The sequence below is a fragment of the Pongo pygmaeus genome, chromosome 1, assembly GCF_028885625.2.
Source record: "Pongo pygmaeus isolate AG05252 chromosome 1, NHGRI_mPonPyg2-v2.0_pri, whole genome shotgun sequence".
Lineage (NCBI taxonomy): Eukaryota > Metazoa > Chordata > Mammalia > Primates > Hominidae > Pongo > Pongo pygmaeus.
This window is the reverse complement of record NC_072373.2, coordinates 198,582,886-198,610,302: the sequence shown is the minus strand read 5'-3', so window position 1 is coordinate 198,610,302 and position 27,417 is coordinate 198,582,886. Positions and strand designations below refer to the sequence as shown.

At 44.8% G+C, this 27,417-nt stretch overlaps 1 protein-coding gene across 8 annotated transcripts in view; it reads left to right on the top strand.

Annotated features, from left to right (window-relative positions):
- KPNA6 (karyopherin subunit alpha 6) overlaps positions 1 to 26,816 on the top strand; it is a 68,301-nt gene extending 41,485 nt beyond the window's left edge. For all 8 annotated transcript variants that reach the window (XM_054464929.2, XM_063666532.1, XM_063666526.1 and 5 more), the window contains 13 exons: positions 4,928 to 5,061; positions 7,181 to 7,273; positions 7,674 to 7,773; positions 8,594 to 8,688; positions 9,724 to 9,855; positions 10,952 to 11,040; positions 12,283 to 12,382; positions 12,697 to 12,860; positions 13,571 to 13,649; positions 16,455 to 16,580; positions 17,508 to 17,635; positions 20,195 to 20,373; positions 21,010 to 26,816. In XM_054464929.2, coding sequence (XP_054320904.1) covers positions 4,928 to 5,061; positions 7,181 to 7,273; positions 7,674 to 7,773; positions 8,594 to 8,688; positions 9,724 to 9,855; positions 10,952 to 11,040; positions 12,283 to 12,382; positions 12,697 to 12,860; positions 13,571 to 13,649; positions 16,455 to 16,580; positions 17,508 to 17,635; positions 20,195 to 20,373; positions 21,010 to 21,197 — 1,607 coding nt within the window. In that variant the 3' untranslated portion in view covers positions 21,198 to 26,816. The remainder of the gene's footprint in view (positions 1 to 4,927; positions 5,062 to 7,180; positions 7,274 to 7,673; positions 7,774 to 8,593; positions 8,689 to 9,723; positions 9,856 to 10,951; positions 11,041 to 12,282; positions 12,383 to 12,696; positions 12,861 to 13,570; positions 13,650 to 16,454; positions 16,581 to 17,507; positions 17,636 to 20,194; positions 20,374 to 21,009) is intronic.
- The last annotated feature ends 601 nt before the right edge of the window (positions 26,817 to 27,417 follow it).

Sequence of the window (27,417 nt, the reverse complement as noted above, 5' to 3'; positions counted from 1 at the left end):
TTTTCATTTTGTGGATATCCGAGTTTCCATCTGGTATCATTTTCCTTCTACTTGAAGAATTTTAGCATTTCTTTAGTGCAAGTCAGCTACAGAAAAAGTCTCTCAGCTTTTGTTTATCTGAAAAAGTCTTTATTAATATTATTTTTAGTTTAGCCCATGACCTGCTGAATTGCTTTCATTTCAAAAAGTATCTTTGTTGGATATAAAATTCTAGTTTACCAGGTTTTTGTTTTTTCCAGAACATTAAAAATGTTTTGTTGTTTTCTGACTTATGGTTTCTGACAAGAAGCTAGGCCATTCTTATCTTTGGTCTTAATAGGTCTTTATCTGGCTGCTTTTAAGATTTTATCTATCGCTGCTTTTGAAGATTTTGGTTGTGATGGGTCTTGTGATTTTCTTTGTTTTTATCTTGCTTAAGGATTAGCATAGCTTTTAGGGTTAATGGGATTAGATCTGGAAAATTTTTAGTCTTTTTTTTTTTTTTTTTTTTTTTTTGAGACAGGGTCTCACTCTATTGCCCAGGCTGTAGTGCAGTAGCATGATCTTGGCTCACTGCAACCTCCACCTCCCAGGTTCAAGTGATTCTCCTTCTTCAGCCTCCTGAGTAGCTGGGATTACAGGCACCAGCTACCACACCTGGCTGATTTTTATATTTTTAGTAGAGACAAGCTTTCACCATATTGGCCAAGCTGATCTGGAACTCCTGGCCTCAAGTGATCCATCTGCCTCGGCCTCTCAACGTGTTGGGATTACGGGCTTGAGCCACCATGCCCTGCCAATTTTTAGTCTTTGCTTGTAAATGTTTTTCTGTCCTTCTCTCAATTTTTTTCCCCTGTGAATCCAGTTACTAATATATTAGAGCACTTGAAACCATCCTACTATCTACTGAAGTGTCATTTCTGGATCTAACTTTTGACTGATTTTTCTCCTATGGGTCACAATTTTTCTGCTTCTTGGCATGTATAGTACTTTTTGTTGTTTGTTCGTTTGGAAACAGAGTCTCCCTCTGTCACCAGGCTGGAGTGCCGTAGCATGATCTCTGCTCACTGCAACTTCCACCTCCCTGGTTCAAGTAATTTTCCTGCCTCAGCCTCCCGAGTAGCTGGGACTACAGGTGCGTGCCACCAAGCTCAGCTAATTTTTGTATTTTTAGTAGAGACGAGGTTTCACCATGTTGGCCAGGGTGGTCTCAATCTCTTGACCTCGTGGTCCACCCACCTCGGCCTCCCAAAGTGCTGGGATCACAGCCGTGAGCCACCACGCTCCGGCTGTTTTTGTTTTTTTAGAGACAGGATCTCACTCTGTTGCCCAGGCTGGAGTACAGTGGTGCAGTCATAGCTCACTGCAGCCTTGAACTCCTAGGTTCTTCAAGCTATCCTCCTACCTCAGCCTTCCAAAGTGCTGAGATTTATAGGCATGAGCCACCATGCCTGGCTCTGGCCCATAATTTTTAATTGGATTCCAAGCATTGTGAATTTTATGTTTTTAGTGTCTGGATTTTGTTGTCTTTCTTTAAAGGATGTAGGGCGTTTTATAGCTGTTGTGTTTTAGCAGTGTAAGGCTTGTTTTTAAGCTTCATGAGTAGCCTTTTCTGGGAATAGTTTAATCCCACTACTAAGCCATAGCCCTTCTAGGGTCTCTACTATGCCCTGAGTGATCAGGGAGAAATCCCCATTCAGATTTGTCTAAAGTCTCTCAGCCCTGTGCGAGCTCTGGGAACTGTTGAGCTTACATACAGCTTCTCAGTTGCCCTTTGCGTGACTCATGGAGCTTCATCTAGCATGTATGCATCCTTAGTCTTCAGCAAAGATTTAGGGAACCCCAAACAGATTTCCCAATTTTTTTTTTTCTGCCTATTTCTTTCCTCACTGGAATGCTGTCTCAGTGTTTTCAGCCACTTCAGTCTCACTGAAGTCTCTAGTCTCTCCTCCACTAGTGAGATTTCCGTGGTGCTGTTTGGGACCCCTCTTCTGCTATAGAATGTTACTCTGGGCAGAAAGCCAAGGAGACAAGTAGAGCTCACTTAATTCGTTTCTCTCTTGGAGAATCACAATTCTGCATTGCTATTGCCCGATGTCTGAAACAGTTTATAGCAACAGGGGAAATCCTATCCCTCTTATTCCATCATGGCTGGAAGTGGAAGTGATAACTATATTAATATCCAACAGAATAAAAAGGGCAACAAAGGGCATTGTTAAGGAATAATTTGGCTCACTTTATAACAAACTTCTATTCACAGTCAAGTTACAACAGTTCTAAATTTGTATGCTTCTAATGAAATAGTATTAAAATACATAAAGCAAAATTAAACTACGGGGTAAAATGGCTACATTCACTATCAATAAGGAAAACATAAGTGAAACATTAATAGAAGATTTGAACAACATGATGGGCATGGTGGCTCATGCCTATAATCCCAGCACTTTGGGAGGCTGAGGCAGGGGGATTGCTTGAGGACAGGAGTTCAAGACCAGCCTAGACAATATAGTGAGACCCCATCTCTACAAAAAAAACTTAAAAATTAGCCATGCATGGTAGTATGAGCCTGTAGTCCCAGCTACTCAGGCTAAGGCAAGAGAATTGTTTTAGCCCTGGAAGTTGAGGCTGTGGTGAACCGTGATCGTGCACTGCACTCCAGCCTAGGCAATAGAGTGAGGCCCTATCTCAAAAACCAATGAATAAATAAAGAACAACATGATGACAACTTAATTTAATGGACATGATATTCAGAAAGCCATGCACAATAATTTAAGAATACAGATTCTTCTCAAGCACACATGAGACACTTATGTAAATTGAATAAATCAAAAGTAATTAGATATTTAGGACTGAATTACAATACAAATATTAATTTGAAGCAAATTTATAAGCCTTAGAAAGGTAATATAGAAGTATAGTGTGGGGCCAGGCACGGTGGCTCACGCCTGTAATCCCAGCACTTTGGGAGGCCGAGGCGGGTGGATCACGAGGTCAGGAGATCAAGACCATCCTGGCTAACATGGTGAAACCCCATCTCTACCAAAAATACAAAAAATTAGCTGGACGTGGTGGCGGGCGCCTGTAGTCCCAGCTACTCCGGAGGCTGAGGCAGGAGAATGGCGTGAACCCAGGAGGCGGAGCTTGCAGTGAGCCGAGATGGCGCCACTGCACTCCAGCCTGGGCGACAGAGGGAGACTCTGTCTAAAAAAAAAAAAAAAAAAAAAAAAAAATTAGCCCTGCGTGGTGGTGCACACCTGCAATCCCAGCTACTTGGGAGGCTGAGGCAGGAGAATCACATGAACCCAGGAGGCGGAGGGTTACAGTGAGCCAAGATCGCACCATTGCACTCCAGCCTGGGTGACAGAGTGAGACTCCGTCTCAAAAAAAAAAAAAAAAAAAGTACAGTGTGAACATTAATTACTTAGATATACAACTTAAATTAGAAAAAATGTAGAAAGGGGATAGAAATCATATAGTCGAGAAGACTCAATGAAGCTAAAACTTGGATCTTTCAAAAGACTAAAATAAAAATAGTCAAGTCTCTGGTAAAGCTTCTCAAGAGCAAAAGAGGGCACAAATAAGACAATATTGATGAAGAAAGTACGCAGTCACAGATAACTGATTTAAAAGAACGTGAACAGGCCGGGCGCAGTGGCTCATGCCTGTAATCCCAGCACTTTGGGAGGCCGAGGCAGGCAGTTCACCTGAGGTCAGGAGTTCGAGATCAGCCTGGCCAACGTGGTGAAACTCCGTCTCTACTAAAAATACAAAAATTAGCCATATTAGGCGTGGTGGCAGGCTCCTGTAGTCCCGGCTACTCGAGAGGGTGAGGCAGGAGAATCATTTGAACCTGGGAGGCATAGGTTGCAGTGAGTCAAGATCGTGCCATTGCACTCCAGCCTGGGCAACAAAAGTGAAATTCTGTCTCAAAAAAAAAAAAAAAGAAGAAGAAAAATATTTAAAAACATAGAAACAAACATTTTTCACAGAAGGGGAAACATATAGCAAATAACAACATGAAATCTAACCTCATTAGTAATCTGGGATATGCAAATAATCATCTCTGTGAAATACTTTATGACACCCAGTAGATTGTCAAAAGTATTGGTCAAGATATTTGTCAGTGGCAGTACAATGGAAGACAACTTTGGCACTAGCTGGTCAAGTTAACATTTATTTACCTACAACTGAGTAATTCACTGCTTAGAACAGCAGTTCTTGGCTGGGCGTGGTTGCTCACGCCTATAGTCTCAGCACTTTGGGAGGCCAAAGCAGGTGGATCACCTGAGATCAGGAGTTTGAGACCAGCCTGGCCAACATAGTGAGAACCCGTCTCTACTAAAAATATAAAAATTAACCAGTTGTGGTGGTGTGCACCTGTAATCCCAGCTACTCGGAAGGCTGAGGCAGGAGAATCACTTGAGCCCGGGAGGCAGAGGTTGCAGTGAGTCAATATCGTGCCACTGCACTCCAGCCTGGGTGACAGAGTGAGACCTTGTCTCAAAAAAAAAAAAAAAAACAGCATTTCTCAAAGTGTGGTCTGCAGACCCCTGGGATTACAGGTGGGAGCCACTGTGCCTGGTATGTGTGTTCCTGTTTTATTAAAGATTAAATTTTGAAGCAATAAAAGAGGAGCTTGTCCAAGGTTGCACAGCTAACAAGTAGAAGGGTCAGGATTTGAACACAGACAATCTGTCTCTAGGGCCCACACTTTTAACTACTAAGCTTATACCAATTGCTATAATACCACCTGTTTAGCAAGCTTATTGTAATTAAAGGAGACTGGGGCTGGGGGGCGGGTAGAGATGTCAGGCGCTATTGAGAGCTCCCAGAGAGCTGTATTCCCCCCAGAGTAGGGGAGGGTGAAGGGTGGGTAGGGATAGAAGTCTAGTGAAAAGGAAATGCTGTCCTCTCAAGAGTTTTTGGCAATGTGTATCTTTTCTTCTAGAGACCATGGCGAGCCCAGGGAAAGACAATTATCGAATGAAGAGCTATAAGAACAATGCTCTAAACCCTGAAGAAATGAGACGAAGAAGAGAGGAAGAGGGCATTCAGCTCCGGAAGCAGAAGCGGGAGCAACAAGTGAGTTAATGGGAGTATTCTCAAACATACTATTCTGGGAAACAAGCCCCTATGGTTGGCCTCCACCGTGCACCCTGACTTGCCCTGTAGAAATGTAGCTTACTAGCGGGCGTGGTGGCTCATGTCTGTAATCCCAGCACTTTGGGAGGCCAAGCCAGGCAGATCACCTGAGGTCAGGAGTTCAAGACCAGCCTGGCCAACATGGTGAAACTTCATTTTCTCTACTAAAAATACAGAAATTAGCCGGACGTGGTGGCATGCGCCTGCAATCTCAGCTACTTGGGAGGCTGAAGCAGGAGAATTGCTTGAACCTGGGAGGCAGAGGTTGCAGGAGCCAAGTTCGTGCCATTGCACTCCAGCCTGGGCAACAAGAGTGAAACTCCATCTCAAAAAAAAAAAAAAAAAAGAAAAGAAAAGAAAAGTAGCTTACTTACTGAGTGAGCTACTCATCCAGTTTCCTTTGTTGTAAATAAATGTTGGGAGCTTTGAGAAAGAGAAGACTGACCTTATCCCCTTTTCACAAGTTAGACCAACTTAGACATCATTTATGTCTTTACTGTAACATTCTAGTTCTAGCTCCTTGTTACCTTTTCTTTTCTTTTTTTTTTTTTTTTGAGACAGAGTCTCGTTCTGTCACCCAGGCTGGAGTGCAATGGCATGATCTTTGCTCACTGCAACCTCTGCCTCCTGGGTTCAAGCGATTCTCCTGCCTTAGCCTCCCGAGTAGCTAGGATTACGGGCATGCACCACCACGTCCAGTTAACTTTTTGTATTTTTAGTAGAGACTGGGTTTCACCATGTTGGCCAGCCTGGTCTCGAACTCCTGACCTTGTGATCTGCCCAGATCTGCCCGCCTCAGCCTCCCATAGTGCTGGGATTACAGGCGTAAGCCACCACACCCAGCCCGAGACTATATTAATGCCTCACCATCTGCATTCCCATGCCACCCCACCAACAGATTCAGTCACCTGATTATTATTATTATTTTTATTTATTTATTTATTTATTTCTTGAGATAAGGTCTCACTCTGTCACCCAGGCTGGAGTGCAGTGAGTCACATGATCTCAGCTCACTGCAGCCTCAAGCTCCCGGGCTCAAGTGATCCTTCTTCCTCAGCCTCCTGAGTAGCTGGACTACAGGCATGTACCACCACGCCCGGCTAATTTTTGTGGATTTTTTTTTTTTTTTTTTTTTTTTTTTTTTTTTTGTACAGACAGGGTTTTGCCATGTTGCCCAGGCTGGTCTTGAACTCCTCAGCTCAAGTGATCCACCTGCCCTGGCCTCCCAGAGTGCTGGGATTACAGGCATGCGCCACCGTGCCTGGCCAACCTATCCTGATTTTGCCCACCCTTTTGCTATACTATCATTCCTTTGTTTCTTTTTCTTTTAAGACAGGATCTTGCCCTGTTGCCCAGGTTGGAGTACAGTGGCGTGATCTTGGCCCACTGCTGCCTCTGCCTCCAAGTCCTTGAATATCTTTTCCGTGTCAGTATTCAGTAGTCTCCTCTTCTCTTTGTGGAATACATTCCAGGACCCACAGTGGATGCCTGAAACTGCAGATATTACTGAACCTTACATATACTATGTTTTTTCCCATGTTTTTATCTTTTTACTTAAAGGAAGCACTTCACAGCTTCTCTTTGGCACATTTGAATTGCCAGCATCACTACTCTTGCATTTTGGGGCTATTATTAAGTAAAATAAGGGTTACTTGAACACAAGCAATTGCCACCTGATAACCAAGTTGGTTATTAAGTGACTAACTGGCAGCAGTGTATACAGCGTGGAATGGATACACTGGACAAAGGATGTTCACGTCCTGGGCCAGACAGAACAGGATAGCATGAGATTTCAACACTACTCAGAATGGCATGCAATTTAAAACTTATGAATTGTTCATTTCTGGAATTTTCTGTGTAATATTTTCAGACCACACTTGACTGGATAACTAAAATAATAGCCAAACTGAATAAGGGGAGACTAATGTATAAAGCTTGGCCTCTTCTCAGCTACTCTAGTATATCCTTGTCAGTTATGCCATAATTTAACATTGGATTGTTTTTTGTTTTCTTTGGTTCAGAGAGTAAGTACTGTTAACTACTGTCTCTTTACTTTCAGCTTTTTAAACGGCGAAATGTGGAGCTGATTAATGAAGAAGCTGCCATGTTCGATAGTCTTCTCATGGACTCTTATGTGAGCTCTACCACTGGGGTAAGGCCCCTGCATGTGCCTCAGGCTGACCTGGAAAATACCTGCTTCTAAGAACAGAAATTGGGCCGTTCACATCATCTACTAGCTTTGCCAGTAACCATGACAAGTTCTTTCCTCTGTGGACCCTTTTGTCAGCTTCAGGAGTCAACAAAGATTCAACTTTGTTAGATATATCTGAGGAAACATTTAAGAGAAGCCATCAGTTGCCTCAGAATTAGGAATCACTTTTCAAATGTCCCAACTTGAAGCACCTATAGATTAAACAGACCCCTTCTCCTGAGCCTATTATGCCATCCTCTTGCCCTCAATTTTTTAGAAAACAGGATGCCAAGCAGTATTATGTGCTCACATCTGGCTCTAATGTTGATTTGCAAAGTCCTAAACTTGTTTTATGTTCTAGGAGAGTGTGATCACAAGAGAGATGGTGGAGATGCTCTTTTCTGATGATTCTGACCTGCAGTTAGCAACCACACAGAAATTCCGGAAACTGCTCTCCAAAGGTATAAAGCCTGGCCCTTGTCAGAGAGGCCCTATATAATTTAGCCTCTTTTCTTTTCACTGATGTCATCAACTACACGTGCCCTCTCTCATTCTGCTCTAGCCCTACTGACCTTGGTGTTGCTTGTACAAGACAGACACATTCCTACCTTCACACTGGATACTTCCTCTGCCTGATGTCCTCTATTCCCAGATATCTTTGTAGCAACTCCCTTACTCCTATAACTAAATCCTACCTTCAACAGTTTTATCTTTTTACCTTGCCCTACATATTGTCCTCCTCTCCCCCCATTATATTTATCTTCTAACATAATAAAATGACTCTTCCCACTAGGATATAAGCTCTCTGAGGGCAGAGACTTTTGTTTTTGTTCCCTCCTGTGTCCTCTGTACCTAGAACTGTGTGGCACACCATAGGTACTTAGTAAAAAAATTTAATGTATGATTGGAAAAATACCTCTTGTTTCAGTATATCAAATAGTCTTCCCAAGAAGAGAATACTGGTCTTTCTTGAAAGGGAAAAGTGTAAACCATGGTTGTTCATCCCTTAGGCATTCCTCTCTCCCACATCTTTCTTTGCTTACATTTAGTAAGCCAAAGATGAGCATTCTTAAATTAGGGTTGGCTTTACTCTTTAACATTCCAGCTGTATTATACAGTTCAAAGACGAGTAGATATTGTTAAAACCACCTTACCAGAAGGGAGTTTGGGAATGTTTGTAAGGGTAGTCAGAAGTGTCTAAGAAGGATTGCAAGCTGACCCCCATGAAGGGATCAGCAAAAGCTTCTCCCGCGTTTTTATTTTCCCTTCTCCCTTATCCAGAGCCTAGTCCTCCAATAGATGAAGTTATCAACACTCCAAGAGTGGTGGATCGGTTTGTGGAGTTTCTGAAGAGGAATGAGAATTGTACATTACAGGTGAGGCCTGAAGGGAAGGGGTTTGTTTTGTCTTTTAATTTTTGGGGGATACATAGTAGGTATATATATTTATGGGGTACATGATTTTGACACAGGCATGCAATTTGAAATAAGCAAATCATGGAGAATGGGGTATCCATTTCCTCAAGCATTTATCCTTTAAGTTACAAACAATCCAATTATACACTTTAAGTTATTTTAAATTGTGTAGTTATTATTGACTATAGTCACCCTATTGTGTTACCAAATAGTAGGTCTGATTAATTCTTTCTGGGTTTTTTTGTACCCGTTACTTATCCCCACCCCACCAGTCCCCCACTACTGGGAAGAGGTTATTAGATGAAAGCCCTACTTCCAAGAAATTGCAGTGGGATATTTCTATTGATATATCTCTTAGGAAGTACAAAAGTAATGTTAGGAAACATTCAGGAGAAACCATCAGTTCCCTCACAGCCAGAATCTCTTCCTTAAAACAATTTCAAAAAAGGAAAGACACCAGACTATGATAGACTGATCATTCAGTTATAAATCAGAGGGTATAAGTCCACTACCTGTGTGACCTGAGGCAAATTGTTTAGCCTCTCTGGGTCTCTTGTTTCAGAGATGGGTGATGGGTCAATCCATTGGAACTTGCCAGAACTCAGCTGAAAGGGACTTTGAGAGACCCATTTCATTCTAATCCTCATTTCAGAAATGAAGAAAGTGAAGCTCAGGAAATAAAAAAGTGACCTGGCAAAAGACGCATGGGTGTTGTGGTAGTGCAGGACTAAACCTGGGACCCTGGAAGCCCAATGTCTTATTCTCATCTATATCACATCACTGCATCTTCCCACTCTCTAAAGACGGGAGGGGAAAGGCTTATATTTTATGTGTGTGTGTTTTAAATTCATGGGCAAGAGGCTTGCTTGTGTTTTGTGAGGTTTTGTTTTGGTTTTTTAAATTCATGGGCAGGAGGCTTACTGTCCTGAGCTAGCTGATAGGCATGGCTGCTCAGTCTGAAATGACCTTTAAATCATTGCTTAATCTCACTTTCAGTTTGAAGCTGCCTGGGCTCTAACGAATATTGCCTCTGGAACCTCTCAGCAGACCAAAATTGTCATTGAAGCAGGGGCTGTCCCCATTTTTATAGAGCTGCTTAATTCAGACTTTGAGGATGTTCAGGAACAGGTAATGCTTAGATTTGGTGTGATTCTTTATAGTACCTGTGGTATAATAAAAAATATATTTGGTCTTTGTCCTGGTTCTTGGCACAGTGTTAAAACTCTTGGAATTTCCTGAGTGATAGGAGTGTCAAGTACAGATGGCCCCTGGGACTTGCAACTGGTATCTCAAGTGGGGGCAGTCTTGTGGGACTAACCTTCGGAGTCTGCATTAACTCTAGGTGTTAGTGTCAGAATGGAATTAAATTGTTGGACACATGGTTGGTATCAGAGAATGGGTGGTTGATGTGGAAAAAACTCTATACATTTGTTGTTGGAAGTGCCATTGGAAAAAAGACACCACAGTACCCATATCTCAGTACCCACAAATCATGGAGATAAAGGTACAACTTCCATTTCTCCCATTGAATTCTTGCTAGTTGGATAGAATCGGAGAGTGGTAGTGGCCTCTTTTCTCTATTACTACATATAGAGTTGGTACAAGGCAGCTACAAGAGTGCAACTTTCGCCAGGCGCAGTGGCTCACGCCTGTAATCCCAGCACTTTGGGAGGCTGAGGTGGGCAGATCACGAGGTCAGGAATTCAAGACCATCCTGACCAACATGGTGAAACCCCATCTCTACTAAAAATACTAAAAAATTAGCTGGGCATGGTGGCACTTGCCTGTAATCCCAGCTATTCAGGAGACTTGAGACAGGAGAATCACTTGAACCTGGGAGGTGGAGGTTACAGTGAGCCAAGATTGCGCCACTGCACTCCAGCCTGGGTGACAGAGCAAGACTCCGTCTCAAAACAAAACAAAACAAACATGCAACTTTCTGATTACTTTCTCCTTTTCTGGGCGATGTTGTTCTGGCTTCTCTGGCTATAGTACAGATGGCAGCCTGTCTTTCCCTGCTGAACCAGGAACTCCCAGGGATAGGTCCTTGTAGAACAAGTGCTCAGTAAGAATTTCAGTAGGGAGGTTACCTGAGCTTGTATGGTATATTTGGGGCCTTGACATCATCCTCATCCCGGTGGGTACTCACTTGGCAGTTGTGGCTATAAAGTACTCACAGAAGTACCAGGCTTTGTGGGTGACAGTTTCATTATCCCCTTTTCAGGCAGTCTGGGCACTGGGAAACATAGCTGGAGATAGCTCTGTTTGCCGAGATTACGTCTTGAACTGTTCCATCCTTAATCCTTTGTTAACGTGAGTAATTATAATCATCTGTACCTGAGCGTCTATCGGGTGGCCACGTGGCAGGTCATTTGGGGGCAGCATACTTGATCCCTTAAGATGATAGGTAAGTGCAAAAACTATAAAAATGCATTCTGATTGCCAAAGTAAAAGATAAGTATCTTTGGAGATTGAGAAGGTTGTGGCCGGGCATGGTGGCTTATGCCTATAATCCCAGCACTTTGGTAGGCCAGAGCAGGTGGATCCCTTGAGCTTAGAGTTCAAAACCAGCCTGGGCAACATGGTGAAACCCCAACTCTACAAAAAATACAAAAGTTAGCCAGGTGTGGTGGCATGCACCTATAGACCCAGCTACTTGGGAGGCTGAGGCAGGGAGGATCACCTGAGCCCAGGGAGATCAAGGCTACAGTGAGCTGTGATTGATCACACCACTGCACTTCAGCCTGGGCAAAAGAGTGAAAAAAAAAAAAAAGATTGTGCCACCCATCTGCCAAGAAGGATCTTGTTCCTCACTTCATGGCACTGCAGAACCTCATGTTAGTCATATCTTCATATCCTCCTCATTGTTGAGCCAGGGGAGAGAGGCAGGACTAGTCCACCTGGAAAAATCTAACCTTCTCTACAAAATGCATTGATTTGCTATGGGGTTTTGCATACATACATTGGACAGCTCTGTTGTAAATTATAGATCAAAGACCCCGTGAAGCGTCATTGTATCCTTCTCCCATCCTTCCCTCCATGCCCTTAGAGTAAACTATGCCTAAACCAAAACAGATTAATGAACTGTTCTTCAGAGACCACAGTCTCATAGCCTACCACTGTCACTTTCTTGGACCCTTCACAGAAAATTATTCCATACTGTGTGGCTAAAGCTCTCACAGTAGACCTATAGCTTTTATTTCTTAGACTTTTAGCTTTTATTTCCAGGGAACACCATTCCTTGTCCTGGACTTGTGGCCAGGGTTATGGGCATGATATATCCCACTTTAGAAGCCTTACAGGCTTACTCAAGATCTAGCCCTCTGTTTCGTCCCTATTATCTATGGTATTAACTAGCCACAGCTGTTCTGAAATGAATACTCTGTATAGAGTTTGGCCTCCTAACCTATACCAGCTCTATTAACTTCAGTCTATGAGTAGGAAGAAACAGGCTGCTAGAGTCTGAGAGGTCTCATTGGATTTGTCTCTGGGTTCATTGGCAACAGCCCTATGCCAAGGCCTCTGCTCAGGATCTGGCTTTGCTGTTTCCTTCAGACTCCTTACCAAGTCCACACGACTGACGATGACACGGAATGCGGTCTGGGCCCTGTCAAATCTCTGCCGAGGGAAGAACCCACCCCCAGAGTTTGCAAAGGTGAGAGAGCTACTTACTACACCCTGAGTGACATCAGGTTCCTTCATATGGAGTTTTTAAGTCTTTGGGATACTCCTTGGAGTCTCAAATCATGGGAAACTGAAAGAAGCAATTGTTAGTGAAGTAGATGATCTTGTGTACATGGGTAGTAAAGTGAAAAGGTAGACCTAAATGTTTAATGTAGTAGCGATCCCTAGGGTCTGGAATTACTTGTGTGTGTGTGTTGTGGGGGCGGTGGTTGCAATGTTAGGGTTCATGATAGAGCTGATATAGTCTTGTCCCCCTATAAGTCTTTCTCACTCTGCTTCCCACAGGTCTCTCCTTGTTTGCCTGTACTGTCTCGCCTACTCTTCAGCAGCGACTCGGACTTGCTGGCAGATGCTTGCTGGGCCCTTTCTTATCTGTCTGATGGCCCCAATGAGAAGATCCAGGCAGTCATAGACTCCGGAGTCTGTCGGAGATTGGTAGAGCTGCTGATGTGAGTGGTCTTAGAAGGGGTACAGGTTCTGGCTGGGCACAGTGGCTCACGCTTATAATCCCAGCACTTTGGGAGGCCAAGGTGGGTGGATCACAAGGTCAGGAGTTTGAGACCAGCCTGACCAACATGGTGAAACCCCGTCTCTACTAAAAATACAAAAATTAGCTGGGTGCGGTGGCAGGCACCTGTAATCCCAGCTACTTGGGAGGCTGAGGCAGGAGAATCATTTGAACCTGGGAGGCAGAGGTTGCAGTGAGCCAAGATCGCGTCATTGCACTCCAGCCTGGGTGACAGAGCAAGACTCCGTCTCAAAGGCAAAAAAAGAATCCCAGCACTTTGGGAGGCTGAGGCGAGTGGATCACGAGGTCAGGAGATCAAGACCATCCTGGCTAACACGGTGAAACCCCGTCTCTACTAAAAATACAAAAAATTAGCCGGGCGTGGTGAGGGGCGCCTGTAGTCCCAGCTACTCGGGAGGCTGAGGCAGGAGAATGGCGTGAACCCCGGAGGCGGAGCTTGCAGTGAGCCGAGATCATGCCACTGCACTCTAGCCTGGGCGACAGAGCGAGACTCCGTCTCAGAAAAAAAAGAAAAAAAAAGAAAGGGTACAGGTTCCTTAAGCTTCTCCAGGCTCAGACTAAAGAGAGAGAATCAGCAGGGCCGAAAATGGTGTGCTGGCCTTCTGCTGATCAGATCTTCCTCCTCTGTAGGCACAATGATTACAAAGTGGCTTCTCCTGCCCTGAGAGCCGTGGGTAACATCGTCACTGGGGATGACATCCAGACCCAGGTAAGAAAGAGGAGGGTGCAGGATCTTAGACCAGCTATGGAAGAGCTTGTGGAGAGCTGCCTGTGGACAAAAGCCTTTCCTGCAAAGGGCTGTGGTCCTGATGGGAGGCACTATCGTCTAAGAAAGAAAGTGTGGGCTTGAGTGAAAAGTTCCAGCTCTGTTACTCTCTAAGCAGTCATGGGAAACTTGGTTCCTTCTTTTCTTCCATAAATTGGGAACAAATCGTCTAATGGGTGAAGGAAAACTAAATGGAATAACTGGACTTACCATCTGGGACATTGTGAGGTAGTTGAGTTTGAGACATGGTCCCTTTGAGATACTGAAAGCTATGGAACTCCTCCCCTACTTCCTAGATCTTTAAGGTCTCATGGATATCAAGGACCTTGGAATAATCTTTTGTAAATAACCCTTCTGGTGAGGGCATAGTAAACAAAGTTCCCCTGCTCAAAGTCTAGAGATTTGGGTATTCTTTGGGTTTTGAGTAGCGGGCATAATTCTGTGGGATTCTGGACAGGTTTCTTAACAGGTGAGTAGTCTCACTCAAACACTGAAACCCACACACTCATTTTCTGGGTTACTTTGTATATGTATATACATGTACTTTAAAATACAACATAAAATTTACCATTTTAACCATTGGCATAAAGTACATTCACATTGTTTTTCCGTTATTGCCACTAGCCAGCTACAGAATTTTTTTATCATCTCAAACTGAAACTGTACACATTAAACAGTAACTCCCCATTCTCCCTTCCCCTAGTGCCTAGTAACCACCATTCTATTTTCTGTCTCTGAGTTTGAGTGCTCTAAGTACCTCATGTAAGTGGAATCATACAGTGTTTATTCTTTCTCGTCTGGTTTATTTCACTTAGCCTAGTATCTTTAAAATTCGTCCATGTTGTAGCATGCATCAGAACTCCTTTGAAAGGCTGAATGATATTCCACTGTATGTATATACCATATTTTATTTATCCATTTATCCATCGATAGACATTTGGGTTGTTTCCACCTTTTGGCTATTGTGAATAATGCTGCTATGAACATTGGTGTACAAATATTTGTTCAAGTTCCTGTTTTCAGTCCTTTTGGGTATATACCCAGAGTGGAATTGCTGGATCATGTTCTAATTTTATGCCTAATTTTTTTGAGGGGACGCCATACTGTTCTACACAGCTGCTATGCCGTCTTACATTCCCACCAACAATGCAGCATGTTCCAGTTTCCCCACAGCCTTGCCAACAGTTGTTATTTTCCGTTTTTTTTTTTGTTTTTTTTTTTGTTTTGTTTTATTTTGTTTTTGGATAATACCTACCCTAATGGGTGTGAAGTGATATTTCATTGTGGTTTTGATTTGCATTTTCCTAATGATTAGTAATGTTGAGCATCTTTTCATATGCTTATTGGCCATCTGTGTATTTTTTTTTTTTGGACACAGGTCCATTCAAGTCCTTTGCTCATGTTTTAATTGGGTTGTTGAGTTTTCTGGTTGTTCAATTTTAGGAGTTCTTCATATGTTCTGGATATTAATCTCTTATCAGACACATGTTTTGCAAATATTTTCTCTTGTTCTGTGGTTTTATCTTTTAACTTTGGTGTCTTTAAAAAAAAAAACTTTTAACCTATTTAATTTTTTAAAATTGAGACAGTCTCTCTTTGTCACCCAGGCTAGAGTGCAATGATGCCATCTCAGCTCACTGCAACCTCTGCCTCGTGAGCTCAAAGCAATCCTTCCACCTCAGCCTCCCAAGTAGCTGGGACTACAGGCATGCACCATCATGCCTAGCTAATTTTTTGAATTTGTTTTTTTTGGAGAGACAGGGTTTTACCATGTTGCCCAGGCTACTCTTGAACTACTGGGCTTAGGCAATCCTCCCACCTTGGCTTCTCAAAGTGCTGGGATTACAGGCCTGAAGCCACCTCACCCAGACCAACTTTCTTTTCTTTTTTAATTTTTTTTAGAGGGTCTCACTATGTTGTCCCAGCTGGCCTTGAACTCCTGTGCTGAGGTGATCCTACTGCCTCAGCCTCCTGAGTAGCTGGGACTGCAGGTACCTACCACTGTGCCCAGCTTACTCCAATGTCTTGATGCACAAAAGTTTTTCATTTTGATTAAGTCCAGTTTACCTGGGCCAGGTGCAGTGGCTCACGCCTGTAATTCCAGCATTTTGGGAGGCTGAGGCGGGAGGATCACTTGAGCCCAGAAGTTTGAGACCAGCCCTGCAACATGGGAAGACCCTGTCTCTACAAAAAAAAAATGTTTTTTAATTAGCAGAGTGCGGTGGCACCCTGCTACTCAGGAGTCCCCAGCTACTCAGGAGGCTGAAGTAGAAGGATTGCTTGAGGCTGGGAGGTCAAGACTGCAGTAAGCCGTGATCATGCCACTGCACTCCAGCCTAGGCAACAGAGTGAGACCCTGTTTCAAGAAAAAAAATGAGGCCGGGCACAGTGGCTCACGCCTGTAATCCCAACACTTTGGGAGGCCGAGGCAGGCAGATCACCTAAGGTCAGGAGCTCGAGACCAGCCTGGCCAACATCATGAAACCCCATCTCTACTAAAAATAGAAAAATTTTCCGGGCGTAGTGGTGGGCGTCTGTAATCCGAGCATCTTGGGAGGCTGAAGCTGGAGAATTACTTGAATCTGGGAGGCGGAGGTTGCAGTGAGCCGAGATTGTGCCATTGCACTCCAGCCTGGGCTTCAGAGCGAGACTGTGTCTCAAAAAAAAAAAAGAAAGAAAGAAAAACATAAAAAAAAAATTAAAAACAGTTTAATTTTTCTTTTGTTTCCTGTGCTTTTGGTGTTCTAGGTCATTCTTAACTGTTCAGCCCTACCTTGCCTTCTCCACTTGTTGAGCAGTCCCAAGGAGTCAATCCGTAAGGAAGCTTGCTGGACTATTTCAAATATTACTGCTGGCAACAGGGCTCAAATACAGGTAAAACAGGCAGGGAAGTCAAGGGGCATGGGAAGTGATAGGAACATGGGAGGTTGTTGGAATATTTGCTTTCAGAAGAAAGAATTTGTTTCCCTTTAAAAATTGGAGTCAATTGGCCAGGCACGGTGGCTCACGCCTGTAGTCCCAGCACTTTGGGAGGCTGAGGTGGGCAGATCATGAGGTCAGGAGTTTGAGACCATCCTGGCCAACATGGTGAAACCCCATCTGTACTACAAATACAAAAATTAGACGGGTGTGATGGCGGGCGCCTGTAATCTCAGCTATTCGGGAGGCTGAGGCAGGAGAATCGCTTGAACCCGGGAGGCAAAGGTTGCAGTGAGCTGAGATCACGCCACTGCACTCCAGCCTGGGCAACAGAGCGAGACTCCGTCTCAAAAAAAAAAGAGGGGCTGGGCGCGGTGGCTCATGCCTGTAATCCCAGCACTTTGGGAGGCCGAGGTGGGCAGATCACGAGGTCAGGAGATCAAGACCATCCTGGCTAACGTGGTGAAACCATGTCTCTACTAAAAATACAAAAAAAAAAAAAAATTAGCTGGGCGTGCTGGTGGGCGCCTGTAGTCCCAGCTAGTCGGGAGGCTGAGGCAGGAGAATGGCATGAACCTGGTAGGTGGAGCTTGCAGTGAGCTGAGATCGCACCACTGCACTCCAGTCTGGGCGACAGAGCAAGACTGTCTCAGAAAAAAAAAAGAAAGAAAGAAATTGGAGTCAGTGTGTACTATTGGTCAAAGAAGCTGTGTAACCAAAACTGGGTTCTTCTGTAGTAGCCTGTCACCTATATAGGAAGAACAAAAGAAAACACCCAGAATGGGGAAGATGTCTAAGTCTTAGCTGATTTGGGGACTAGATTTATTTATCATGCTGAAATGACTTTCTCCTTCCATCTGCCTCCTCTCAATTCTCTCTCAGGCTGTTATAGATGCAAATATCTTCCCTGTGTTGATCGAAATCCTTCAGAAAGCAGAGTTTCGTACAAGGAAAGAGGCAGCCTGGGCCATCACCAATGCCACATCAGGAGGAACCCCTGAGCAGATCAGGTATTACATTCCTTTCCCATTGTCTTGAATGATATGGATGCTCTCCCTGTTTGCTCATGGTTTACAGGTGACCATATAAACTGCTCTTGCTCAGACAGGGCTGCCCCCTAGTCTCACTGTAATAGAATTTTACTGGTAAACTGCTACAGTGTCACTGGAATCTGGAATAGATTCCATGTAAGCCATGTGGGAATCTATTCCAGATTCCAGTGACACTGTAAGTTTACCAGTTTTCTCTTCTGGAGAAGAGAAACATGGCATAGACATCCATCCTTTCTCTACCTTTTCTTATCCAACAGAGAACTGAAATCTATGTAGTTCTCAATTCAAATGAAAGGGAACCATGCTATGGCTCACTCAAAACAGTTTCTTCAGCCTGGCCAACATAAGAAGACTCTGTGTCTACGAAAGATACAAAAATTAGCCGGGCGTGGTGGCATGTGCCTGTAGTCCCAGCTGAGATGGGAGGATGACTTGAGCCTGGAAGGTCAAGGCTGCAGTGAGCTGTGATTGTACCACTGCACTCCAGCCTGAGTGACAGAGCCAGAGTCTGTCACAAAAAAAAAAACAAGCAAGCTGGTGTAGTGGCTCATGTCTGTTATCCCAGCACCTTGGGAAGCTGAAGCAGGAGGATCCTTTAAACCCAGGAGTTCAAGACTAGCCTGGGCAACATAGGGACTTTGTCTCATGTGTACAAAAATGTAAAAATTAGCAGGTTGTAGTGGCGTGTGCCTGTGGCCACAGCTACTCAGTAGGCTGAATGAAGCAGGAGGATCACCTGAGCCCAGGAGGTCACAGCTGTATTAAGCCGTGATTGTGCTGCTACACTCCAGCCTTTGCTACAGAGCAAGGTCCTGTCTCAAACAAAAAAGCAGCTTCTTCGGGAAATTAATTTGGGGTATGAGACTTGAAAGAAGCTAATAGAAAGTTATTTTGTTTATGTGTGCTCTTTTTGAGACCGCAACCTCTGCCTCCCAGGTTCAAGCGATTCTTCTGCTTTAGCCTCCTGAGTAGCTGGGATTACAGGCGTGTGCCACCACCCCCGGCGAATTTTTTGTATTTTTAGTAGAAACGGGGTTTCACCATGTTAGCAGGCTGGTCTTGAACTCCTGACGTCAGATGATCGTCCCACCTCGGCCTCCCAAAGTGCTGGGATTACAGGCATGAGCCACCTAGCCTGTGTACTCTTTTATTTTAGTTTCCATTATCTGAACATTAGTGGAAAGTGGTGGGAATAGGTAAGTGTTTTGCCCTTCACTTGCCTATTAAGGGGAGCATAGCTAGTATATATAAAGCCTTAGGAGAAAAGAGATAGCTGTTGAGTTAAGCTTTGAAGGATAAATATGGGATTGTAAAAGTCCTCTTAGACAGGGAAAAGCATAAATAAAGGTACAAGAATCAGAAACCTGGAGACCTTTACAAGTGTGGCTAGAATGTATTGTCCTTGGAAGGGAATAATGGGAGGCAGAGCTAGAAAGGAACCGGGAGCCAGATTGCAGAGCATCCAGGCTGGGCTGGGCTTGTAGTATTATGGTATTGTTGTGCCATAGAATTTGGAGTTCAGGGAATTAGGGAGCCTGTGAAAAATTTTATGCAGGGAAGTGATGTGTTCAGAGGGGTAATATTGCAGCCAAGGAGACATTAGAGGCAAGGAGGAGGAGTGTTTGGTAGCATCCACATGTGAAATGAACTAGACTAACCACATGTGAAATGAACTAGAACAATATCAACAAGAAGGTAGAGAGATAGAGAAAGGATAAGCGGGTATCAAGGCTCAGTAAGAGCAGTGGCTCACACCTGTAATCCCAGCACTTTGGGAGGCCAAGGTGGGAGGATCGCTTGAGACCAGGAATTTGAGACCAGCCTGGGCAACATAATGAGACTTTGTCTGTACAAAAAATAAAAAATAAATTAGCTGAGAATGGTGGCACACACCTGTAGTCCCAGCTGTTTGGGAGGCTGAGGCAGGAGAATCACTTGAGCCCAGGAGGCTGCAGTGAGCTGGGATCGCACCACTGCACCCCAGCCTGGGTGACAGAGCAAGACCCTGTCTCAAAAAAAAGACTTGGTTGGGGAACACTCTCATTCTCTGGCATGGAATGAGGTGTTGCACAATTCTTTTTTTTTTTTTTTTTTTGAGACGGAGTCTTGCTCTGTCGCCCAGGCTGGGGTGCAGTGGCGTAATCTCGGCTCACTGCAAGCTCTGCCTCCCAGGTTCACACCATTCTCCTGCGTCAGCCTCCCGAGTAGCTGGGACTACAGGTGCCCGCCACCACCCCTGGCTAATTTTTTTTTTTTTTTTTTTTTTGTATTTTTTTTAGTAGAGACGGGGTTTCACCATGTTAGCCAGGATGGTCTCGATCTCTTGACATTGTGATCCGCCCACCTCAGCCTCCCAAAGTGCTGGGATTACAGGTGTGAGCCACCGCGCCCAGTCTCACAGTTCTTAAAAATAAAAAAAAAAATTAGTAAGAGTGGGTTGCTGAGAGGGCAGAGCACCTGCCCAGCACTTCATGTGTCCTGTACTAATTTAGAACTTGCCTGGTCTCTGGCCCCTAGGTACCTGGTCTCACTGGGCTGCATCAAACCCCTATGTGACTTGCTGACTGTAATGGATTCGAAGATTGTGCAAGTGGCCCTCAATGGACTGGAGAACATCCTGCGGCTTGGAGAACAGGAGGGCAAGCGCAGTGGCTCAGGGGTCAATCCTTATTGTGGCCTCATAGAGGAAGCCTATGGTATGTGCCCTCTCCTCAATCTAGGTCAGAACCTGAGACTGTAGGCCTCCAACGTGGTATACATATGTTGGTGGTGGCAGAGTGTGGGTTGGAGAGCATCCATGAGACTGACGTCTGTGTCTCCAGAACAGTTAAGAGCTCCTGCCCTAGCCAAGTTTCACCATCCACAGGGTTTCAGACGTTACCATGAGTATAACGGGGATGTGCTGAGTAGCTGGGGTACAGCTAGGATTTGGATTTGGCTCATCTTTTGAGTTGAGAGTTGTCTCTCACCAGTTTCTTCTCCTTCTAAGGAGTGATAGGTCACTTCTCTTTCTGATAGGCTATACCTATAAGAGTGCTGGATTGACTCATCACTCATCCCTGAGAGACTGATGATTTGCCCAGGTCATGCTTCTAGTTTAAAGCAGAATCAGGACTAGAACCTCTGTAACTGACATTTTGGTCCTTTCCTTTGGGATTCTGTAGTTTTGAGAAGAAATCTTAACTCTCCTCTTTAAGGTCCAAGAGTGATCTGATCATATGACTTGTGTTTGTAAGCACTAACATACCTCAGGGAAGGAAAAATAGGTAAATGTTTTACCTGCCCATAGAAAAGCACTCACACTTCCCTCTCCTTCCTTCTTACTACTGTAGGCTTGGATAAAATTGAGTTTCTCCAGAGCCACGAGAACCAGGAGATCTACCAGAAGGCCTTTGACCTCATTGAGCACTACTTTGGTGTAGAAGACGATGATAGCAGCCTGGCTCCCCAAGTCGATGAAACGCAACAGCAGTTCATCTTCCAGCAGCCTGAGGCCCCCATGGAGGGCTTCCAGCTATAATATCTGCCTCCGGGGAGGGGAGGGGATGGGAAGCACCACCAGCCAGCGGAAGAGCAGCCCTCTGGTGGGCGGGAAACCAGTGTCCCCACCATCAGCCACCACACACCTCTGCTGCCCTGGAGACTGTGCTCTTGACCTGCTCCGCCCCCTTCCCTGGAGGGAGCACCCTCTGGACAGACAGAACCATCTGAGGCTCACCTTTGGGTTTTGTGACAAGAAGGGGACGTGTTGGGTTTTTCTTCCTTACACTATATTTTGGCTGCACACATGTCTTTAACCCAGGAGCCCAGGGGTAGACAAAGGAGGACTAAGGTAATCAATTTGCACCTTTTTTTATTTTTATTTTTTTTCTTTTTTTTTTTTCAGTGGTGACTTCCTTCCCTTTATCTTTTTTCATTCTTCCCGGTCCTCTGCCCTGATCGGTGTAACTCTTATCTTGGGTACTTGAGCAGACGGTATATTCCAGAGGTGGGAGGTGGGAGGGGAAGGGAGAAATCCAAAACAAAGTGTTCTTGGTCTGACAGAATATTAATCTTGTACGCTTGGATTGAGTTATTTTTTTTTCTTTTGCACATTTTTCTTGTATTAAGATTGCTCTTCCCAAGAGCCACAAGTTCCTGGTTTTAGTAAACCCAGCTGCCTGCATTGCCTGGGACTAGAGGCTGGGGAGGCTACCATGAAACAAAGGTCCCTCCCTCCCTCTGACTCTTTGCCCAGACCTCTTTAGTTTGGGAGATCCTCCTCACTCTCCTGGAGTGTCTCAAGTATACCAGTGGGAGTGCAGGGGAGGAGCACAGGCCTTCAGGGGGCTTCCCGCGTGTAGCTACTGATCCCATATTTCCTACTCACCTTCCAAATGGTGCGACCCAACTTCATTTGTTTACTTGAAAATTCCCCCTCGAGGTTGAGAGAACCTCTGAGGTGGCTGTATTTTCTCCTAAGCTTGAGATAGGGGGCTGTGGTCCTTCCCTTCTCCTGAGGAGAAAGTCCTTGCTCTGGTGACCTGTAAGTTGCAGAGGAGGGTGGAGTGAGAGTGTCATGTATTGGGATAGTCAGGGATCCCTGCCTTTGGCCTTTCTTCTTCTTCTTCCTCTTCCATAGTTGGATCATGTATATTTTACTTCTAAAGGAGAGAATGTCAAAAAGTTCTGTATTTTTTTATATTCTATATATTAGGTAGGTCAATCTTAATTGGTCTCAAGAGGAAGAACTGTCTGTCATTTCTGTAAGTAGGATACTGTGAGGAAGACCAAAAAGAGATATGGATGCTTCCTCGCTTAGGAGGCCTGAGCTTGGTCCTTTTCCTCTCTGCTTGGATTCTGGACCACCACCTGGGACCAACCTTCAGCTCTGGAACCTTCATAAGGCAGGTCAGCGTGGCCTGATTGTCCCAGGACCTGAAGGGAGCAAGGATGGCCTCAGGGCCTGGTGAAGTCTGCTACTCTGTCCTTACTGCTGAACATCCTGCTTGTATCATGAAACTCAGAAGCAGTTTGCCTTGTCAAATTCAATCTCAATGGCCATTGTCCACATAACTGATCACCCATGGCTGCCTCTCCTATTATCTGTTATCACTGATACTTAGTAGCCTGCTATTGCTTATCTTCCCTGTTTGGGATCCTTGTACCTGGTTTGGGTTTTCCCTTCCTTGTGACAATTATAATCCAGATGCCTCTTCTTTCTGTTTGAATTACGGTAGTGCACTGCCTCAGTGGCTTGCCTGTGCGTCTGGGTGGATTACATATGATAGTAAAGCCCACCTGTTTGGATGGGAGTAGAGGAAGTTGGTGTAGACCAGCTGTGGAACTGAAGGCACAGTCTGCCCCACCCCCACCTCCCCACTGTGGTTAGTCAGAGGCATCCTGCTCCAAGCTCTACTTTTCCTTCCTCTGAAACAATGCCATTCTTGCTTCTATTGCTACACATCTCCTTCTGGCTCAGGTGAAATCCATGCCCTTCTGCTTACAGACCTAAAGTTCAGGTACTTATTGGCCATTGGTCTTGAATTTGCCCTTTCCTAGTGCTGCAGTCCCACTTCAAAGCCATTTTCTGAGGAGGATGGTTTAGGTCTGGCAATTGTCCTTGAAAAATCACACCCATGTTGTACCACCATGATGAGTCAGATGCCACTCATCAGCTTGGGAATGATGGCTGCCAACTCCCAATCTCCCAGGAAGGCAGGGGGCAGAATCTTTTTTTCACTTGGCCTGCTACCTCCATTAAAAAACCATTCTCTTACAGTTAAAAAAAAAAAAGCCCTCCCCTACCCAACCTCCGCCCATTGTTCTCTTCCAAGGGCAGTTTAGTAGGATCTGCTTTGTACATCTCAAGTAAGAGTTAAGTCCCTGATATAGGGACCAGTTTCTTAGTGTAAGACATACACATCCTGCTTGTCCAGCTGTTCCTCCAAAATCTACTTTGGCTTCAGCTCCGGGTCCTGTACCAGATGGAAAATGTTTTTGGTGATCTGGCTGCTGCTTAAAGCCAGTTTTCCCTAAGAACTCCAAAGGCTGAAGTCTACTAGGGGCAGAGTGTGAGGATAGATTTCTAATCAGAGAAAAGTGGCCTCCAGGAGCTTTCATTTATGTCTTCTCCAGACCAGGTTTTCCTGTTATCTTCCTTTAATCCCCTTTCAACCAACAGGTGAAGTTCTTCCAGCCCACAGAGGTAGTAATATCATCTTTTCTATCTCCTCCTCTCCTTTGGCCATGTAATGAAGCAAAATATTATTTATTTAGCCCAGGCTTGAGAGCCACTGTTTGTGGACAGTCTTCATCTAGACTCCATACCCTGGCCTAAGCGAGGTAAGGCTCTCTGGTTATTGCCAGGATGGAGCCCCCCTACCCCAGTCTGCTGTAGGGAATACCCTAATTAGTTGAGACATGCTTTTGGAATCCTGGCATGTTGGCATATGGCTGGTCTATCCTTTTTAAGATCTCTGGTTGGGGGTATCTAGATATGGATTAGGAGGGACAAGGAGCCTTTTTCTTGGCTAATGTGTTCCAATACTTTTTTGAATGGTGCCAGCCCCTCCAGGCATCCCACCACCAAATCATCATCTTTAGTACTAACAGGGTCTCTGGTCTTAGAAGCCTGCCTTCAGATCCCAGCTGACCCCAGTGACTGCCTGGCCTTGATGTTGGCTGCAGCCTTCTGATAGAACCACATGGATTCCACCCACAGCTGGCCAGGCTTGTTACATGGGTCAGGGAATACAAATGCCCCCGCCCAGGGAGCAGGTGTTGGCCTCAGTTTTCAGGGACCCTTGGTGTTGCTCCTTACCTAGAGCCCATTAATCTACCCCATCAACTCTCTGCCATAAAAGCCATCTTCCAGGAGCCCTGTTTTTTGGAGCTGAACTGCACAGATTATAGCTGCTATTGTACTTAAATAAGGGAGAGGAAAAGAAGGTTCTCAGGCACAGACTTTCTATTTTTCTCAAGCCAAACCAGTTTAAAATGTCTAGCAGAATGAACTGTATTTCCATTTCTTCATGTCTACCTGCCTTCCCCCCACACCCTAAAGTTGTACTTGTTTCTAGCAAACTAGAAGGAAAGGATAGGAAAGCCTGGCACTACTAACCTCACCTCTTATACACCTCTTTGAAGGCCCCAGCTCTTTTGTTCAGGCCTCTCTTCTCCCCTAGACTCACTCAGCTTGGTATCCATCATCTTGAGCATTCTTCAGTAGATTCATCTAGGGTGCAGATTCCAGACTCTCAGCTGAAGACAGGGAGCCAATTTCCCCCAGGTCCCTGCAGGTAATCTAGGGACCCCGTAGGGAGAACAGGCTGACTGGGGGCATTAGGAATGTTTGTACCTCTCTGCCTCCCTGGCAGCCTGGGGAAGGGTGCAGGGCTCAGTGCACTAAACCATGGTAAACATCTTCGATAGAACTACCCTAGAATTTAGTGAGTGTGAGACTGAGATATTGCTCAGAATAAATTTCTTCCATAGCCATTTAGAATTGCATGTTCTAGACCAACCTTGTCCAGTATGTTTTCTGTTTGAGCTTCTTCATTCTTTTGTTAAGCCAGCAAGTTGAGAATTTGGCCCTGTTGGGATCCATGTAGTGGGCACTAGCTGCTCTTTGGCCAAGGCCTTCATAAATGATTCAGTCTCTCATTATCTGTCCTCTAGCCCCACACCCTGATTTAGGCCGTGGCAAAGGAAGAGCTTGAGGTCAAGACCAACCAAATCTGTGAATTAAAGCTGTTATTTTTTTCTCTGCAAGGGTGCTTCGCTTCAGGTCTGGGCTATGTGCAGAACCTAAGCAGGCTGTGAGAGTTAGAGGCAGCATTACATGTTAGGCCCAGAACACCATGGGAAAAGGTTTATGTAGCGTATCTTAGTGGCCTGCCTAGCTGCCTCTGGGCCAGCCTGACTTCTGATGTCCACATTAGCTCATACCTGAACCCTGTTGCTGAATGCCAGCCCTGTTCTCCTGTAACTACTATATATGCCATGGCCTGGGGGACATTGAAGGAAGTAAGCTCTCAGAGATCCTAACACTGGCTGGGAACCTCTGACTCAGAGCATGTCTTTAAAGAGTCCACATCTGGCCGGGCGTGGTGGCACATGCCTATAATCCCAGCACTTTGGGAGGCCGAGGCGGGCGGATCATGAGGTCAGGAGTTTGAGACCAGCCTGGCAACATAGTGAAACCCCATCTCTAATAAAAATACAAAAAATTAGCTGGGCATGGTGGCAGGCGCCTGTAATCCCAGCTACTTGGGAGGCTGAGACAGGAGAATCACTTGAACCCAGGAGGCGGAGGTTGCAGTGAGCCAAGATCATGCCACTGCACTCCAGCTCGGGTGACAGTGCGAGACTCCATCTCAAAAAAAAAAAAAAAAAAAAAAAAAAAATCCACATCTTCAGCTGGGCGCGGTGGTTCACGCCTGTAATCCTAGCACTTTGGGAGGCTGAGGCAGGCAGATCACTTGAGGTTAGGAGTTCAAAACCAGCCTGACCAACATAGTAAAACCCCGTCCCTACAAAAATAAAAAAAATAAGCCAGGTGTGGTGGTGGGCACCTGTGATCTCAGCTACGTGGGAGGCTGAGGCAGGAGAATCTCTTGAACCTAGGAGGCAGAGGTTGCAGTGAGCCAAGATTGTGCCAGCCTGGGCAACAGGGCGAGACTCTGTCTCAAAAAAAAAAAGTCCGCATCTTCATGAACCCTCAGACTCTGGAGTTGGGTGTCGGCTTTTTTAGCCAGCTTTTGTGGGAATTGCCTTTGACCTATTAAGGAAAGTGGGTAATGGAGTCCCAGCCACTCAAGAGACTGGATATCCCCCAAGAATGGCTTGGGTTACCAGCTATGGACCCTTGGAAGATGAATCTAATCCTTCTCACTGGTTTTTCTTTGCAAATTCATTTGCTTTTATTTTTCTAATAACAATAAACTCTATTTTCCATGTTCTCAGGGCCCCTGGGTAGACAGACACAGCTTGATTTCAGAGCAGACGTAGGCCAAGAAAACATGGCATTGAGTGTGCTGAGTCCAGACAAATGTTATTTATATATACATCCAAATTTGAAGAGAAAATGTATTTCTTTAGGTTTCAAACACTGTAATAGATATAAAGCAAAAATAAAAACCTGTTGCAAAGTTCTAAATTGTCTTCTTTGGCTTGGAGTGACCCTAGACTGGATTTGGGGGAAGAGAATGAGGAGGTGTTTAAACTTGTAGCTTAACAGTGGAAATAAGAGTTGTACCAACCTGCACCTGCTGTAAAGTTTTTTTCATCGACTTTATTGAAATATAATTGACATACAATAAACTGTACATATTTAAAGTATATACACTTTGATAAACTGAAACACATATGCACCCATAAAACAACCACAAGATAGTGAATATATCTATGACCTTCATAAGCCGTAAGCTTCCCGCTTGAGAATCCCTCCTTTCTGCCCCACCTCCAGCAACCACTGATCTGTGGCTGTCACTGTAGTTTAGTTTGCATTTTCTAGAGTTTCTCTAAATGATTTTGACTTACTTTCATCAGCACCACTCTCCAGCCCTTTGAACCTTTTTTTTTTTTTTTTTTTTGAAACGGAGTTTTTTATTCTTGGCATCCAGGCTGGAGTACAATGGCGTGATCTCGGTTCACTGCAACCTCTGCCTCCCGGGTTCAAGCGATTCTCCTGCCTCAGCCTCCCAAGTAGCTGAGATTACAGGTGCCCGCCACCACGCCCAGCTAATTTTTGTATTTTT